We start from the raw sequence: 14,962 nt of genomic DNA on the forward strand, positions 1-14,962 counted from the left end.
ACGTCCAGACACTGCCCTTGGAGCGTCGGTAAATTACACCCCTTAAGCTCGTCCTGATGGAACCAGAGGAAAGTGATTGAAATAAAAAGGGTGAGATTCTAAATGAAAGGCATTGGTTAGTTGGGTGAGTCCTATAATCATATATAGATATATATATATGATTAGAGAGAAAGAGAGGGAGAGGGCCTCCGCAAAGTGTAGGTTGTTTGGGAATGAATTTCCAAGCCCGGCTGTTTGCTTGCTCGTGAGTGCACGAAGGACAAAGGAATTTGGGAGGGAACGTTCCATTACGACGACAACGAACTGGGATAGAACGTATGTACGGGGTGAAAAAGTTCAAGTGGGAAAAGGAAAGCTGGCTTCGTTCAAAAAAAATTTTTTTTCTATTCTTTCGCTTTTTATACGTAAGACCTAGGTTCACGATGGCTATCTATTTTGTATTATGAATCAATCAGTCAATCACTCTTCAGGTGGAACGTATGGGTTTACAAGCATATCGCTAAACCTAGTGTTCGGAGGGGGAAAAGGGGAAGGGTTTACTGGTTAGCAAAGCGCCTTTCATTCGTTTTCGATGTTCGATACTCCCCTCAGAAACAGCAATCGTCACAGACACGGAACTGACTTACTTCTCAAGTTTCTCTTTCCCCCGCACTTCCTCTACCAACATCGGCATCCGCACGACGTTAAAATCCTCATACAGATCTTCGATCTCATTCAAATACTTTTTCTGCATTTTCCTTCGGGCCTTGCACTGCTCGCACGAGCTGTCCTTACCGGGGAATAGCAGCTGATTGACCACAATGCAGTGTGTATCGATTTGGTAACTTGTAAGCTCCTGGATCATCCGCTCGGTTTCATACAGGGACAGGAACTCTGCGATGCATACGCAGACGAACGTTGTGAGGTCGGCATCTTTAAACTGCGCATTCACTTCTCCAATCGTCTCTCGGAGCGATTCCATCTTCGAGAGGATCTCGTCTAGGTTTTGACCACCGGGGAGCCCACCACGCGCACCAAGGATGGAGTTCAGCATCGGGCCGAATTGGGAGGATAGTTGAGATAGTTTCGCAAGAGCCTTTTCTAGTACAGTGGGGAATTGAAGGAAGCGGAGGGTATGGCCGGTTGGCGCAGTGTCGAATACGATTACCTCGTACGAGAGGGATTTGACTTGTTTCAGGACTTCAGCGAACGACATAGCTTCATCGACACCGGGTATCTATAAAAAAAATTTTTTTATTACATATTCACCATCCCTCCTATTACATACCATACTCTCATAAAAAAAGAAGTAAAAGAACTTACGCTGAATGCCAAATCCTGCATCATGCCACCCAGCCCCAGCCCAGCCATGGGGTCATCTGCCTGATCACCCCCCGTGGAGAGCAGATCTTGTATGCTCCCATTAGGGTCAATTTCCATGGCACTCAGATTGTCAAAGCCGTCGACCAGCCTCGCCTCTTTTCCGAATTTTTGTCCGAACGCATCACTCAGGTTATGGGCTGGGTCGGTGGAAATGAGCAGAACAGATTTGCGGACTTTGGCAAGCTGGATTGCTAGTGAGCATGAGGTAGTTGTCTTGCCGACACCTCCTTTCCCACCGACAAATACCCATCGAAGCGTCTTTTGGTCCAGGAGGCTTTGCAGGGTGGGCTCGAGCGAGTCGTCTCCGGAGACCATGGCGGTGGATGACATGGTAGGCAGCGATATTGCAATTCGTTGGTTTGGTGTTTGTGCGTAGATTTAGGGGACTGGAGAGGGGATGTTTGAGACTAGGCTGGATGTATTTTGCCCAAATATGTCTCTTGGGAGCAGTTCGAAAGAATGGGTCTCGGATCGGGAGTGTGATGGTGGGTATGTGGGCGAAGAAACTGAGCTCGATTGCTCTAAAGACGAATGTCGCCGGGGAACTGAAGGACGGGAAAATATAATAGGAAAACTAGCCATTGCCAGTTAGTTTACTCCCAAGAAGTCTATTTTCATTGAGCACAGCGACAACTCTGAACTATTTCGCCCTGGATGATAGGCAATCGAATTGCTTCTCGGCAGGAAGCTTCTCGGCTTACCTAGAAATCAAAAGCTTTTTTGCAGGACCTATGAGGAGGAAACAAGGTAATGAGATTCCTCTTTAATGTTTCTAAGATTATTGTTTGTCTCCCGAGCAACATGCCAACTTATCCTGAAGCCTGATATATACTTGTTGAGGTGAGGGAGGACGTTGCGCCACTAGGCAGATAGGCGACCGGCATTATGATATTCCAGTCCGTGTAAGCGATGACAGGCGTGACAGGCGCCACTCTGGGCAGCGATATCGAGACTTGGATATACGTCATGCCTTGAACTCTCCCGGCAGGATAAAGCATTCCACATCGGCTTCTCTGCCTTCCCTCCAAAGCTCTTGAGTTTATTAACTATCCACCTGGGGAGAGGGTTTGAGATCCGAGCTTAACTGAAATCGTGTGTTGGGACTTCCATTGTGCAGATTGTTTGACGCCCCACAAAAACGACGGAGGGGCCGCATTTGTTCCAGACGCTCGAGTGCGGATATTTACCTGTTTACTCACTTCCAGAGCTGATCTTCTGTTTCTTTCCCTTCTTCATTCCAATCTTCAAAGCTAGCCGCTACTCACAACCAACTCATTTTAAGTCATTCACCCTCTTGCTTACTACCTACAATTACCGGCCCGAAAATTCCACCCCTTGCCAAAAGGAACAAGCAAACGGTCCAAATCTCCACATCCCTGAACCGAGCCTCGAATTTAAAAATTAAGGAAAGCAGATGAAAGGAAATAAAATTAATAAAAATACAAAAATAATCAAAAACTTTCCCATTCAAAGAAACACCACAGCTTGCGCTGGGGAACCTGGAAAACTGCCCCTCTTCCACAAGAACTTGAATTGCACAAACAAATACACATAAAAAAAATGGCAGACCGCGACCCAATAACCTGCCATATCCTCAACACCTTTAACGGCACCCCGGCTCCCGGCCTCGCCTGCACCCTCACGCTCCACAGCATCCTCCTGCCCGCTGGCGCCCCGCAACCGGCCAATCTCCCCGCGACCCTCCACGCCGTCACCGACGTTGACGGTCGTATCAAACACTGGCACCCTCCTCCCCATCCTCCGTCTTCTGCTACTACTACTACTGCTACTACGACGACGACATCCCCTGCTGCCACAGGAACAGGAACAGGAACAGGAACAGGAACAGGAACCACATCCTCCGCAGCAGCCGACACAACAGCAACACCAGCACCAGGCCCTTCAATCCGCTCCCTCCTCGCGTCCATCCACGAACAGCGCGGCGGCCAGCAGCGCTCGATCTGGACCCTGCGCATCCGGAACGTGGGCGAGTGGTACGCCGAGCAAGGGGTGGAGAGCTTCTGGCGCGAAATCGAGGTGCAATTTTTGGTCAAGGGCAGCGAGCGGTGGGATGGGTGGAGGCATTACCATGTCCCTGTGCTGTTGGGGCCGTGGAATTATACGACGTATCGGGGGTCGTAGGGGCGGAGATTTGTAGTAGGCGCCGTGTAAATTCCCCGGGTTTTTCTTTTCCCTTTTTTTCCTAACTACTAATCTACCTCTTCCATGTCCTTTTCCCGGATATGGTAAAATTGAAAATGACGTAGTTGGTTAATTGTCTCCAATTATTGTTTTATGGTTGTTTTATGGTTTTTTTCTTTTTTTTTCTTTCAACTATCGCTCTGCGTATGTTAACTCAAGTTGCATTTGTTGGGAGAGTCTTTTGATATTCATTTTCATATTCCTTCTTTTCCGTTCTTGGGAGCTTCAATTTTATTTATCGCGATAATGACTCCATGTATGTACTGTACATACCGTGCGCACAATTTATGATAATGGTAATAATAACACGTCTAATTGTGCTCGTTCCATCCCCCCAAAGCCGGCAGACAAGCGCTCTCTGCCAACGGGCGGTTTGCACTGTACATATACCATAAATACCACCTTTATTTCCTACCGGGGGGGCAAGCTTCGTCGAATAAATGTTATGTTATATATGCTTTGAATGATATGCATCTACGTATTGTTATTATGCCACTGGTACATTATATGCCCGTCCCAGTGGGCAGAGCTCTATGGCACACGGTGTTTCAGCAGCCGGTTATCGCGGGGTAGGGGAGGAAATGAGGGGGTATAGCTGAAGATTTACAAGTACTAGTAGTATTAAGAATTTCTGAAATATCTAAAAATAAATTTTTACCTAGTTATTCATTGACTGAAAGGTGGCACGGTACCTGGAGGGTTGTTTCATTTTCGCAGGTGAGGATTGAGGATTGAGAATGAGAATGATTACTACCAGTAGTTTAGCAACTGCTAACTAGTACGTACTATGGGACAGAATAAGAGAGCTTGATAGCTTGGGCGGCTGCTGGGACTTTTATGGTTTAGCTGTAACTATCCGACGGCAAAACCCCCACCATTTCGTCTCCTCGACACATCAGCTAGAGGCACTAACTAGTACCTAAAATTGAGCAACATCGAGGCAGGTAGGTACAGATACTCCAGCATTTTATGGTCCATAAATCGTTCCCAAAAGGAGGGCAGAGAGGTAAACAACCTCTTCCCCCAACCACCTCCCCACCGCTTTGATCTGGCACAAAATTCCACTGGCAGAAAACAAAGCACGCTAACCCCATCGACCCATGGGAGATGGAGCCCAACCCTGAAAGAAATCCCTGGAACAACCACACAACACGTCATCACCCCCCAAACGAGATGCGATTCAGCGGTGGTTCAGCGACCGGGCTCACCAGCCCAATACAGTCTAGCGGGGACCCGTTCGTTCGTTCGCGTTCTCGAGGCTGATGAGGTAAGTCGCTTCTTTTCTTAGGAGAATTTGGCCGCAGCTGAGTTCATAAATACATGTATCTCTAGCAGGGGGGAGGGAAGGGGAAGAGACAAGAAAAACGTTCTAAGAAAGCGCCTGTTGGAAGATCAGAGTGGTGGTTGGTTATCGAATGAACTCGTTCAATCCAACGCGGTAGGAAGGCTTTTTTGTTTTTCCCTTCCCCGAACCCAGGTTAAGGGTCTGTATGAATGGGCGGGCCAACCGTTCCCGGGAGCATTTGCGCTCGAGCTACGTCATCACCGAGGTCCGGAGCAATCGATGTCTCCAGAGGAGGGAAGAGAGGAGAAGTAAGAGGAAGACGAAGAGGAAGAGGAGGAGGAGGAGGAGGGCGAGGAGGAACTACAATATCACAGGCCTCCAGAGTACCTTTAACAATAAACCGAATGATAATCTACAATTCATTCCTAGAACGTTATGATATATATCTCTCTGAAATGGTCAACATTGGCAAGCAGGCGGGAACATGAAATATGAACACAATTCGATCTTCCTGCCTACCTGTGATCAGATAGAGGTTCGGAATGTTGCAAGATGGTAGTTATATTTTTCCTATCAAACCTTCTCGAACCAACATTTGGCTTTGGGGATGATCCATGGTATTCCAATTCAACTCTTTAAACACCAAACGGAACAATAAAAAGAAAAAAAATCTCCAAAAAAAGAAGAGAAGAGAAAAAATCTTGGATCTACAACGTCGAACCCTTGCCGGTTCGAAATCTGAGACGGGTATTGGCGTGGTGAGTCGAGGACGAAGAAAAGAAGAAATGCACGAAATAAAAAGAAAAGAAAAAGAAAAAGAAGTTAAATTGTTGTTCCAATCTGCTTCTTTCTTTTTCGAAGGAGGAGACTCGGAGTTGGTGATACTAATGCTTCTTCTGTTCTCGTTCACGCAAAGCCAACAACGGGCATGGGCATGGACTATCTTATCTTCCACGCCACAACGGCTGGCGCGCTTGGACAAACAGCCTGGGACTCCATGTCTGCTCCCGTAATCCGCAGCGCACAGTTTCCCCCGTGTAGCAGGTGTAGCAGGTGTAGAAGACATCCATTATCGTAGTTATACACCGCGTAGGATATTCGGTTGCTGTGGGTTGCTTGGAGGCTGCTTGGAGGCTGCTTGGAGGCTGCTTACATAACAACCACATCATCGGTGTCGTCAGATTTCCCATTTTTCCGCCGAACAACCCAATTTTTTTTTCTTTTCTCTCTCCTCGCCGTCATCATCACTATCGCATCATCAAGCCATCATCATCCCATCCATCTGCCTCCCGCCCCCCATCGAATCGCCCGGCTCTCGCGCCGCCCTCAATCCAAACTTCGCCGCTTCTGCCCCTTTCTGCTTTTGCTTTCCCCTTTTTCTTTAATTCCTTCTGGCCTTGCTTCCCGGCTCCATTGGCTCGAGCTCGCTTGCTGGAACTACTTCTCTGTCGTCATCCACCAACCACCACCCCAAAAGTGTTCGAGTCTTTCCACACCCGCCCTCCCCGCGCTCCCTCGTGTTGCCCCGACTTACTTCCGCCGCTGTTATCATCGTTTGCAGTGAGCATTCGCCTTCGTTTTCTCCTCCTCCTTCTTCTCTTTGTTGCGCGGTGCCATGTCCGCTGCGATTGCTACCAGGCCTTCTCCTCGCATCGGGCGCCCGGCCTCCCACGCTGACTCGACCATGGACCCCAAAAAGGGCTCTTGGAAGTCAGAAGGTATGTGTTTATTTTATTTTGATAGCTTCATTGTTCATATCTCCTCTCGCATCTTAAATTCCACCATGTGATGTCTTTTTAATTGTTAATTATGAATTTCCCCCCCTACATCTTCTGCCATGCCTTGGGCTTGGGTGGCGCAATACCCCCTACCTACCTAGGTCGTAGCCTTTTCATCTCTTGCAGCTCAACACGTTATCAACCACAACCACTCCATTTGACCCTCCCGCCCCAGCAACCTCCTTGTTCTTCTCATATGGACACATTCCTGGTTGTATCCACCTTTTTTTGCTATTTTATTTTTTATACTTTGGGGCACCGTAGTTGCATGTTTCCATGACGGACAATACATTTATCCTCTGCGATTCTAATCTAACTATTTTCACAACCATTCGGTGATCTAGATGCGCAAAGTACTACCTCTGATCAAAAGGATACAACGCAGCCTAGCGACGCTGAGGGATCCCAATCCCTCTCCAATAATCATCGCCAGGGCCAACAGCAACAGCAACAGCAACAGGGATCTGACACCCCCGATTATTTCTCCGGCGTTCATGGCACCACTCAATTCTCCCTAGAGCCTAATCCTTTCGAACAATCCTTTGGGAATCAGCCCGCTGATACTCCCGGAAAGTCTATCCTGCCTCCCGTCGCTGCGCTCACGTCGCCTGCCTTACCCGGTACATCCTCAGCGGGTGGTTTCAATTGGAGCAATTCTCTTCGCGCAGGACCACTCAGTCCCGCTATGCTTGCTGGACCGGCTGCCCCCAGCGACTATTTCGACGGTATCGGTCGCGGTTTCCCCACACCACAAGAGTCGTCGCTGCGCACAGGGCTCACCCCTGGCGGTGGAGGCTCGATGTTTCCTGCCGCTTCGAGCCCCAATACACAGGCTCTAATGCAACAATTCCAAAGTGGGGGTGCCACTCCATCAACCATAGATTTTCACCGGACAGCTCTAAATGCTGCAAGGAAGAATACCCGAACCTCCAACCCACAAGATTCAGATCAACTGCTCCAACAACCCACCAATCTAGAAGTTGCCAAACCTGATGCGCATGTAGATCCTTTTGCGCATCACGATGCGACGGATGCAGCCAACGGTCTTTTTATGCTAGCCAAAGGAGGTCAGCCAAACAACCAATTTCCTGTCCCTACCTCGCAGCCTCTCGCCCAGAATCCATCAAACGAATCGACCTCAAATATGCAGAACGGAAGTAACCCTGCCCAAGATATGAACGGTGGCGCCTCGGACAGCGCTGGTGACCAGTCAAAATCAAATGCTCGTGGAATTAAAGGGCGGAAAGCCGGTTCTGGAAAGAATAATGGTCGACGGAAGGCTGACGATAACAACAACGCCAGCAAGGGTGCAAATAAAAGGGCGAAAGGGAATAGTGGCTCCGCAATGGACCACAGTGTTGATGAGTCAGAGGAAGAGGAAGATACAAAACCCCAACAATCTGAGCCCGGGAATACCAAGAAGATGACTGATGAAGAAAAACGGAAGAATTTCCTTGAACGGAATCGGTATGGCTTTTTGACTTTCTCCAAAACTACTGTGGCCAAGTGTTCTAATTGCATGGCTAACATGACTGCTTGCTTGTTAAAAGTGTCGCGGCTTTGAAATGCCGACAACGCAAGAAACAGTGGCTCCAGAGTCTGCAAACTAAAGTCGAGTACTACAGTAATGAGAATGACGCTCTCTCGTCAACCGTGACCCAACTGCGAGAGGAAATCGTCAACCTGAAGACATTGCTTTTGGCCCATAAGGATTGTCCCGTTTCTCAAGCTCAGGGACTAAATAGTATCATGGTGAATGGCATGAATGGCGAATATGCGCAACATGCCAATCCTTATATGGCCATGCAGGCAGGTGGTCCTGGTATTTCTACACAGCCCATGCCACGACGATAAAGGAAAGGGTGTTTTTTTTAAAAAAAAAAAAAAAAAAACAAAAGGGCGACGAAAAGTAAAAACGAATAAAACGAAGTTCCGAAGTCCCGCACACACATACGTACATACTCATTTGCATACGTACACCCACACACACTCTCTCTCTCCACCCACACAAGGCAAAAGCGACCCTTTTATATATAATTGATTTCTCAAGCGCTGCAAAACCTTCCAGCCACCAAGAGATATACCGCGTCAACCTTCTATACCTGCCGTGCCTGCCTACCTACCTATAACGAGGAAATTTTCTGATTCGCCAAGGAGTGTATCTTTTCCTCTCCCTCCCTTGGCCTTCTTCTACTTCTACTTCTTGGAAATAATTATTTAGATTGGCCGCTACACAGTGATAATTTGTGTTTCTTCTGCTCCATCTTCATCTTCTCTTCCTCATCTTCGTCTCCCTTTTTTTTTCACGTCATTTTTGCCTTTTCACACATCACTTCTATTCATTTTCTTCTCTTTGTTCTCTCTTCTTGTCCGTTCTTCGTTGAGGTAGTATTTTTTTCGTGGGGGGAGGGCAAAAATTAATCGGGTCGGTTGGTGGAGTTAGAAATCGAAAATTTGCACATTTTTTTCCCTCTTTTTCTTCTAACCTTTCTTTCGAATTTTTACTTTATATCCTGTGTACTCCTTGTTTTCTTGTTTCCGTGTATGTTTTGTATCCTGGGGGAGCTGTCGGGTAGGAGTTCATATGGAAAAGGTTTTTTTCCCTCGTCGTTTTCTTTTTCCCCTTTCCCTCGTTCTCCTTATTTTCTTCCCCCACCCGTCATCATTGCGCTGCACAAAATATAATTTTGGAATGGGATTGATTTGGGATAGATATGTACGTATGGGCGATGCGGTGATGGAAATGAGTATGATGGTTTTACTAGTTGGAGTCCGGTCTGAACCCCGCTCCCCCTCGACTCCCCAAAAAGCATATAGTTTCCGGGCGGAGGGAGAGAGACGGATCTTGAAACGGAGGGCCATGGAATGAGAACGACAGGGGGTGATGGGATGGATGGGGTATTCAAGGGCAAGGCGGGGCGTCGCAGGAACTGAAATTTCAAAAAGAAGGAATAGTAATAAACGGGTGCGGCTATTTGTTCGATGAGTGATATTTGATCGGGGGTTTTTTTTCACACACTTTTACTTTCTTTCTTGTTTATATCTTTGTCTAATCGTTTTTTGAAGTCTTGGTTGTATGGAATTTCGACAACGTTCTTTTTTCATTCCATTTCATTTCATCTCACCTTTTTTTTTTTTTTTTTTATGATGAATAACTTCCATGGTTTCGTCTGTTTGTGTGTGGTATCCTATGTTCTTCTTCGTCTCTTCCAGCCCCCTTTTCAACTTTCACTTTTCATTTCCCTTTGAGTTGGTTTGGGTTAAGGTAAGTAAGGTTGTCATTTCTTAACCATTTGTTATGTTCAAAAAGGAGGGTTCCTAAGGGTATATCGTCTTCGATATCTCACCAAGCGGCAGCGCAAACCCGAAAACGATGAGATGGAAATGTGATGAAAGCCATTGATTGGCTGTTAAATATTTTCAATCTTCCATTTTTGCCATTTTTCCTTTTGTTTTTGTTTCCTTTTACTCAACTCTCTGGACGTGTGTTTCCGTCCCATCTGCTCCGATGTAAATACTGCCTATCTATGTTCTGTTGATAGGGTGGATGGTCTTTACTCTTTATATGATTGTTGTCGTTGAGAAATAGTTAGGGGTTTAGTTTAGTTTAGGGATTGATGACGTCGAGGCCTACTGCAAACAAGCCAAACAGGGCCTTCATGTTTGGAACGCCCGAAAACAAAATTGGTAAACATCGCCAAACATTGCTCTCGCAGAACGTCGTTTTTTTTGCCCCTTCTTTGCCTGTCAACGACGCGAATTGTTTCCCGTTCCCAAAGCGAAAGAGAACGGGAGTCGCAAGGAAGACGGGAAAAAAAGGAGAGAGATAAGGACTGAGGGATGCACACCCCGATACCCGACCCTGGCCAGCTTCACCCAGCTTCTTCTTCCTCCAACAACCCGGTCCCCGCATCCCTTTGCGTCGGAACAAGATAACCACGACCCGGCTCAAGGGAAAAATTGAAAAATTTGAAACGCAAAAGAAAGCAAAGCAACAAACAAAATTTCTCATTTATGCAAGGGCCAGCCGTAGGACGAGCTGCTATTCATTCCTTTTGCTGCGGAGCGTGTGGGTGGGATGGTGGTGGATATCTAGATACTATATACACCACCATCGTTTGAAAATCTGCGTCGCGTCTCTCTCTCTCTGTGTGTGTGTGTGGTTCTTACGCGTGCGGTAGGGCGTCCTATTTTTTTTCCCCCGCCTTCTCTCGCGATTTAGTGCTAGTCGCGCACATTTGATTGATTGCGACGGGATAAGGGAGTACCGGGTGCCGGAGCGGGATTTAAGGGGACAAAAAAGGGGGAAGAGGGGGAAGAGGAAGCAAAAGGACAAAGATTGAATGAGAGTCCGAGTCAATTCCATCCGCTTTTCCGACTTTCTTTCTCTCTCTCTCTCTCTATTTTAAATATACAGATTTTCAAACTCGTTGTTATTTTATTGTAACCATGCCACCGCCGACCTCTTCCACCTCTTCAACTCCCCACTCCCATCATCACCGCTCGCGCCGCATCGAAGACGCGCTAAGCCAACTCGTCGACTCCCTCATCCCCACCACCATCCCCCGCCACAATGAAGACGATGAAACCCTTTCCGAAACATCGACGGACGAATATGCGCGTCTCGAAGCGGCCGAGGCCGACGAGCGACGGCACAGACGCTGTTTGGAAATGGCATGGCGGGTTCTGGATTCCCACACAGCAGCCGCGGCTGCGGCCAGTTCTACAGGGATAGGTGGTGGCGGTGTCGTTTCAGCGGACGTTATCAACAATGCGCCAGACCTGATCAAGCGCAAGTTGCTGAGAGAAAATGCGTCGCCGGACAAAGCGGTGCGGTTCTCGAATTTGTATTCGAGGCTGTTGACGCAGCCGGTGCTGGGGCAGAAGTGGGCGATTTTGTACTTGCTCTATCGGATCGGGGAGGGTAAGGGACCTGCGGGGAGGAGTGGGGGTGCGGAGACTGCTGCTGCTGCTGCTAGTGGTGGCTATGGTGCTGCTGATAGAGGGAATGTTCGGCGCACCACCGTTACGACGAGGGTGGAGGATGGGGGTTGGAAAAGGGATGATGGCGCGAGGAGTCCGTTGATGGATGAGCATCAGTTGGATCATCTGCTGTTTCGGGATAAATTTGGTCGAAGATCTGTGGTTGATGATATCGCGCCTGGCTCGTCCGTTTCCGCTGTGGGTTTGGACAGTCCCTCTGCGGCGGCTGCTGCTGCGCATGATGGCGCATCGGTGCTCACTAGGAATGGAAAGGATAGAGGCTCATATAGCCCCAGGGCAGTGGAACGGAAACGAGTTGTGGAAAGGAGAGAGAGGGAAAAAGAGAGAGAAGGTATACCAGCCACTAGTCGGGGAGCTGTTTCTATCACTCCGGATGGGGAATCGAAGTCCCGAAGTCACAGCCAAGCGGAACAACGCCAGGAGGAGGAGCAGCAGCGGCAACAGAAAAATAAAGGAGGGGTTGAGGGTGGGCCCGCCAAACCTGATGAATCGGTTATATTACGGGATTTATCCTTCACTCTTCAAGGGGTGTCATCGACGAATATGAAATTCGTATCGCCTACTTCATTAAAGCTACCACAGACTTTGCCAGTACCACTTGTGTCTCTTTTACATACGTTAGCGGAACCTTGTCTACTATACCGTGGTTTATCAGCTTTTGTCGAAGAAACGGAAGGCGGCCTTGTGAAGCAGAGTGTACGGGCAGCGATTGGAAATGAGCTTCGATCGTACCTAGGCTTAGTTGCCACTCTTGAAGGCGAGATCAGATCGGCATTAGCGACTGTTTCGGACAACTCCACAGAACCCAAGGGAACCTTGAAAGCCGGCGTTACGTTGAAAAGATGCGTTGTTTGGATGAGAGAGGCCACGATGGCGCTAAGACTGATGAGTTTGATAGTAGAAGAGTCAAGAGGCAAAAGGGGTGGACAGTTAATCACCATGATACACGAATTTTCTTCGTCTCACGGTGATCCTTTCGTCGGGGCGTTTGCTGAGCGTCTTCTGGCCCATGTAACCCGGCCATTCTACGGAATGTTGAGGCAGTGGATATACGACGGTGAACTTTCAGACCCATATCGGGAATTTTTCGTCGTGGAGCCGGAGGTTCGGCCGAGCGTTGATCCACGACGCGTTGCAACAAGCGTTTGGGATGACAAGTACAAGCTCGACGATGACCTGGTGCCGACAATTATGACGCCGGAATTTGCGAAGAAAATTTTCCTAATTGGGAAGTCTCTGAACTTCATTAGGTATGGCTGTGGGGATTCGGCGTGGGTAGCGGCGTATTCAAGAGATGCATCAAAGGAATTAAAATACGGGGATACCGCGACGCTCGAGACATCGATCGATGAAGCGTATAAAACAACAATGGCTCGCCTGATTTATCTTATGGACTCGAAGTTCAAACTCTTCGATCATCTTATGGCGCTTAAAAAGTATCTTCTGCTAGGTCAGGGGGATTTCATTGCCTTGCTCATGGAATCGCTAGCATCCAACCTTGATCGCCCGGCGAACTCCCAATACCGCCATACCCTGACAGCACAGCTGGAGCATGCCATCCGATCATCAAATGCACAATATGACTCTCCCGATGTTTTACGTCGCCTTGACGCTCGCATGTTGGAGCTAAGCCATGGCGAAATTGGCTGGGACTGTTTTACTCTTGAATATAAAATTGATGCTCCAGTGGACGTTGTAATAACACCTTGGGGTTCAACTCAGTATCTAAAAGTCTTCAACTTTCTCTGGCGCGTCAAGAGAGTGGAGTTCGCCCTGGGTAGCACCTGGAGACGTTGCATGACAGGTGCCAGGGGGGTGCTAGGCAGCGTTGAGGACAAGGTCGGCCAGGACTGGAAACGCGCTCGTTGCGTGATTTCTGAGATGAATCATTTCATCAGCCAGCTTCAATACTATATCTTATTTGAAGTCATTGAAGCAAGCTGGGACCAATTGCAAGTAGCCATCTCAAAACCGGGCTGCACCCTGGACGACCTCATCGAAGCACACACCAAATACCTCAACTCCATCACCCACAAGGGCCTTCTTGGCTCCTCCTCCTCCAGTAATCCTGCCGGCAACAACAGAGAAGACTCTTTTCTCTCTCAACTCCACCAAATTCTCAAAATAATGCTCACCTACAAAGACGCTGTAGACGGCCTCTACTCCTTCTCCGTCGCAGAATTCACCCGCCGCCAAGAATTCACTGCAAAGATCGAAACGCGCACCGCCCAGGGCCAATGGGGTGTGACCGAAAAGGACCTCCTCCAACAATCCCAATCCCTATTTCCTTTCACCACCTCCACTACAAGCAACATCAACCGTCCCAACCGCTCAGACTCCGCCACGCGCAAGGTCCCCGGCTCCGCTTCCGAATCTCCCTCAGCCGACTCATCATTTCCCCTTGGTGGCCGTGGTGGCGGCGCACATTCAAAATCGCCCTCTGAACCCATAACCCCAACAGCAGCGGCAGCGCTACTTGGTGGCGTCGGCACGACGGGCGATGAAGATCATCTCCTCCCCTCTTTACGCACGCGTCTGCGCGACCTCGCAGAGGACTTCCGCACGCGCCTTCTCACGCTCCTTGGCGACTTGGCGTATCAGCCAGACGTGGATATGCGGTTTTTGGGCGTGGTCATGAATTTTAATGATGTATATCAGGTTGTTAGGAGGAGGAGACGGGGGACGGGAGCTGGGAAGGATAGGGAGAGGCGGAAGGTTGGTGGCGAAGGGGAGAGTAGGGAGAGGGAGAGGGAGAAGGAGAAGGAGAAAGGGAGTGGTTGATGCCACTTACACTTTTTCTTTTTTTCCTTCTATCTATTTATTTATTTATTTTTTTCATTGTATAGATGTCTAGGTGGAGGGTGGAGTTTCGTTCCTTCTTTTGATGCTTATATCTCTGTTGTCCATGGGGAGGGAAGGCTTTTAGTTTCTAGGTCCTCCCGTTTACCGTGCCTTAGTCTTGATTTCGTTGCTTTTCAACGGTCTGATTGGCGAACTTTCTTCACGATACCTTTTGAATTGATAATTTATTATGCATACGTATTCGTGATTTTATTCTAATATGTGCAAATACGGATATACTAAGATGGAGAGATACAAAGGTCATTTGATATAGACGCTGAAGTCAAGAATCCAAGCTTGTTTGCTTTCTACCGAAAGCGGGTATATAGCGAGGTAGTGTACTACTTTAAGGTATCGTAGGTATGGCAAAGGGAAATGGGGATGACGAATGTTTTTTACCGTTCTCGAAATAGGCTTATACACCCGTCACGAGATGTTTGTCTGGTACCTGGGTATAGTTTGGGACGGGTATTTCTTTTGAGTGGAAGAT

The 14,962-nt window shown here is 48.2% G+C and overlaps 5 protein-coding genes across 5 annotated transcripts; 4 read left to right on the forward strand and 1 right to left on the reverse strand.

Annotated features, from left to right (window-relative positions):
• Positions 1 to 362: 362 nt before the first annotated feature.
• Positions 363 to 2,177, reverse strand: HCBG_06787 (arsenical pump-driving ATPase; the record flags this gene model as incomplete). The annotated part of the gene is made up of 4 exons (XM_045433836.1): positions 363 to 505; positions 627 to 1,216; positions 1,303 to 1,936; positions 2,064 to 2,177. The coding sequence occupies 3 exons, from the start codon at positions 1,690 to 1,692 to the stop codon at positions 460 to 462; spliced, it is 1,026 nt and encodes a 341-aa protein (XP_045285317.1).
• A 745-nt stretch (positions 2,178 to 2,922) lies between these two features.
• Positions 2,923 to 3,504, forward strand: HCBG_06788 (transthyretin domain-containing protein; the record flags this gene model as incomplete). Its single annotated transcript, XM_045433837.1, has 1 exon — positions 2,923 to 3,504. The coding sequence occupies one exon, from the start codon at positions 2,923 to 2,925 to the stop codon at positions 3,502 to 3,504; it is 582 nt and encodes a 193-aa protein (XP_045285318.1).
• A 593-nt stretch (positions 3,505 to 4,097) lies between these two features.
• On the forward strand, positions 4,098 to 4,983 carry HCBG_06789 (uncharacterized protein; the record flags this gene model as incomplete). The annotated part of the gene is made up of 3 exons (XM_045433838.1): positions 4,098 to 4,153; positions 4,495 to 4,831; positions 4,897 to 4,983. 3 exons carry the CDS (start codon positions 4,098 to 4,100, stop codon positions 4,981 to 4,983), a joined length of 480 nt encoding a protein of 159 aa, XP_045285319.1.
• Positions 4,984 to 6,105: 1,122 nt separating this feature from the next.
• HCBG_06790 (uncharacterized protein) lies at positions 6,106 to 8,496 on the forward strand (the record flags this gene model as incomplete). The annotated part of the gene is made up of 3 exons (XM_045433839.1): positions 6,106 to 6,567; positions 6,972 to 8,094; positions 8,178 to 8,496. The coding sequence occupies 3 exons, from the start codon at positions 6,465 to 6,467 to the stop codon at positions 8,479 to 8,481; spliced, it is 1,530 nt and encodes a 509-aa protein (XP_045285320.1).
• A 2,580-nt stretch (positions 8,497 to 11,076) lies between these two features.
• Positions 11,077 to 14,412, forward strand: HCBG_06791 (spindle pole body component alp6; the record flags this gene model as incomplete). Its single annotated transcript, XM_045433840.1, has 1 exon — positions 11,077 to 14,412. One exon carries the CDS (start codon positions 11,077 to 11,079, stop codon positions 14,410 to 14,412), a length of 3,336 nt encoding a protein of 1,111 aa, XP_045285321.1.
• Between the last annotated feature and the right edge of the window lie 550 nt (positions 14,413 to 14,962).

The sequence above is a fragment of the Histoplasma capsulatum genome, assembly GCF_000150115.1.
Source record: "Histoplasma capsulatum G186AR genomic scaffold supercont2.10, whole genome shotgun sequence".
NCBI classification, from domain to species: Eukaryota; Fungi; Ascomycota; class Eurotiomycetes; order Onygenales; family Ajellomycetaceae; genus Histoplasma; species Histoplasma capsulatum.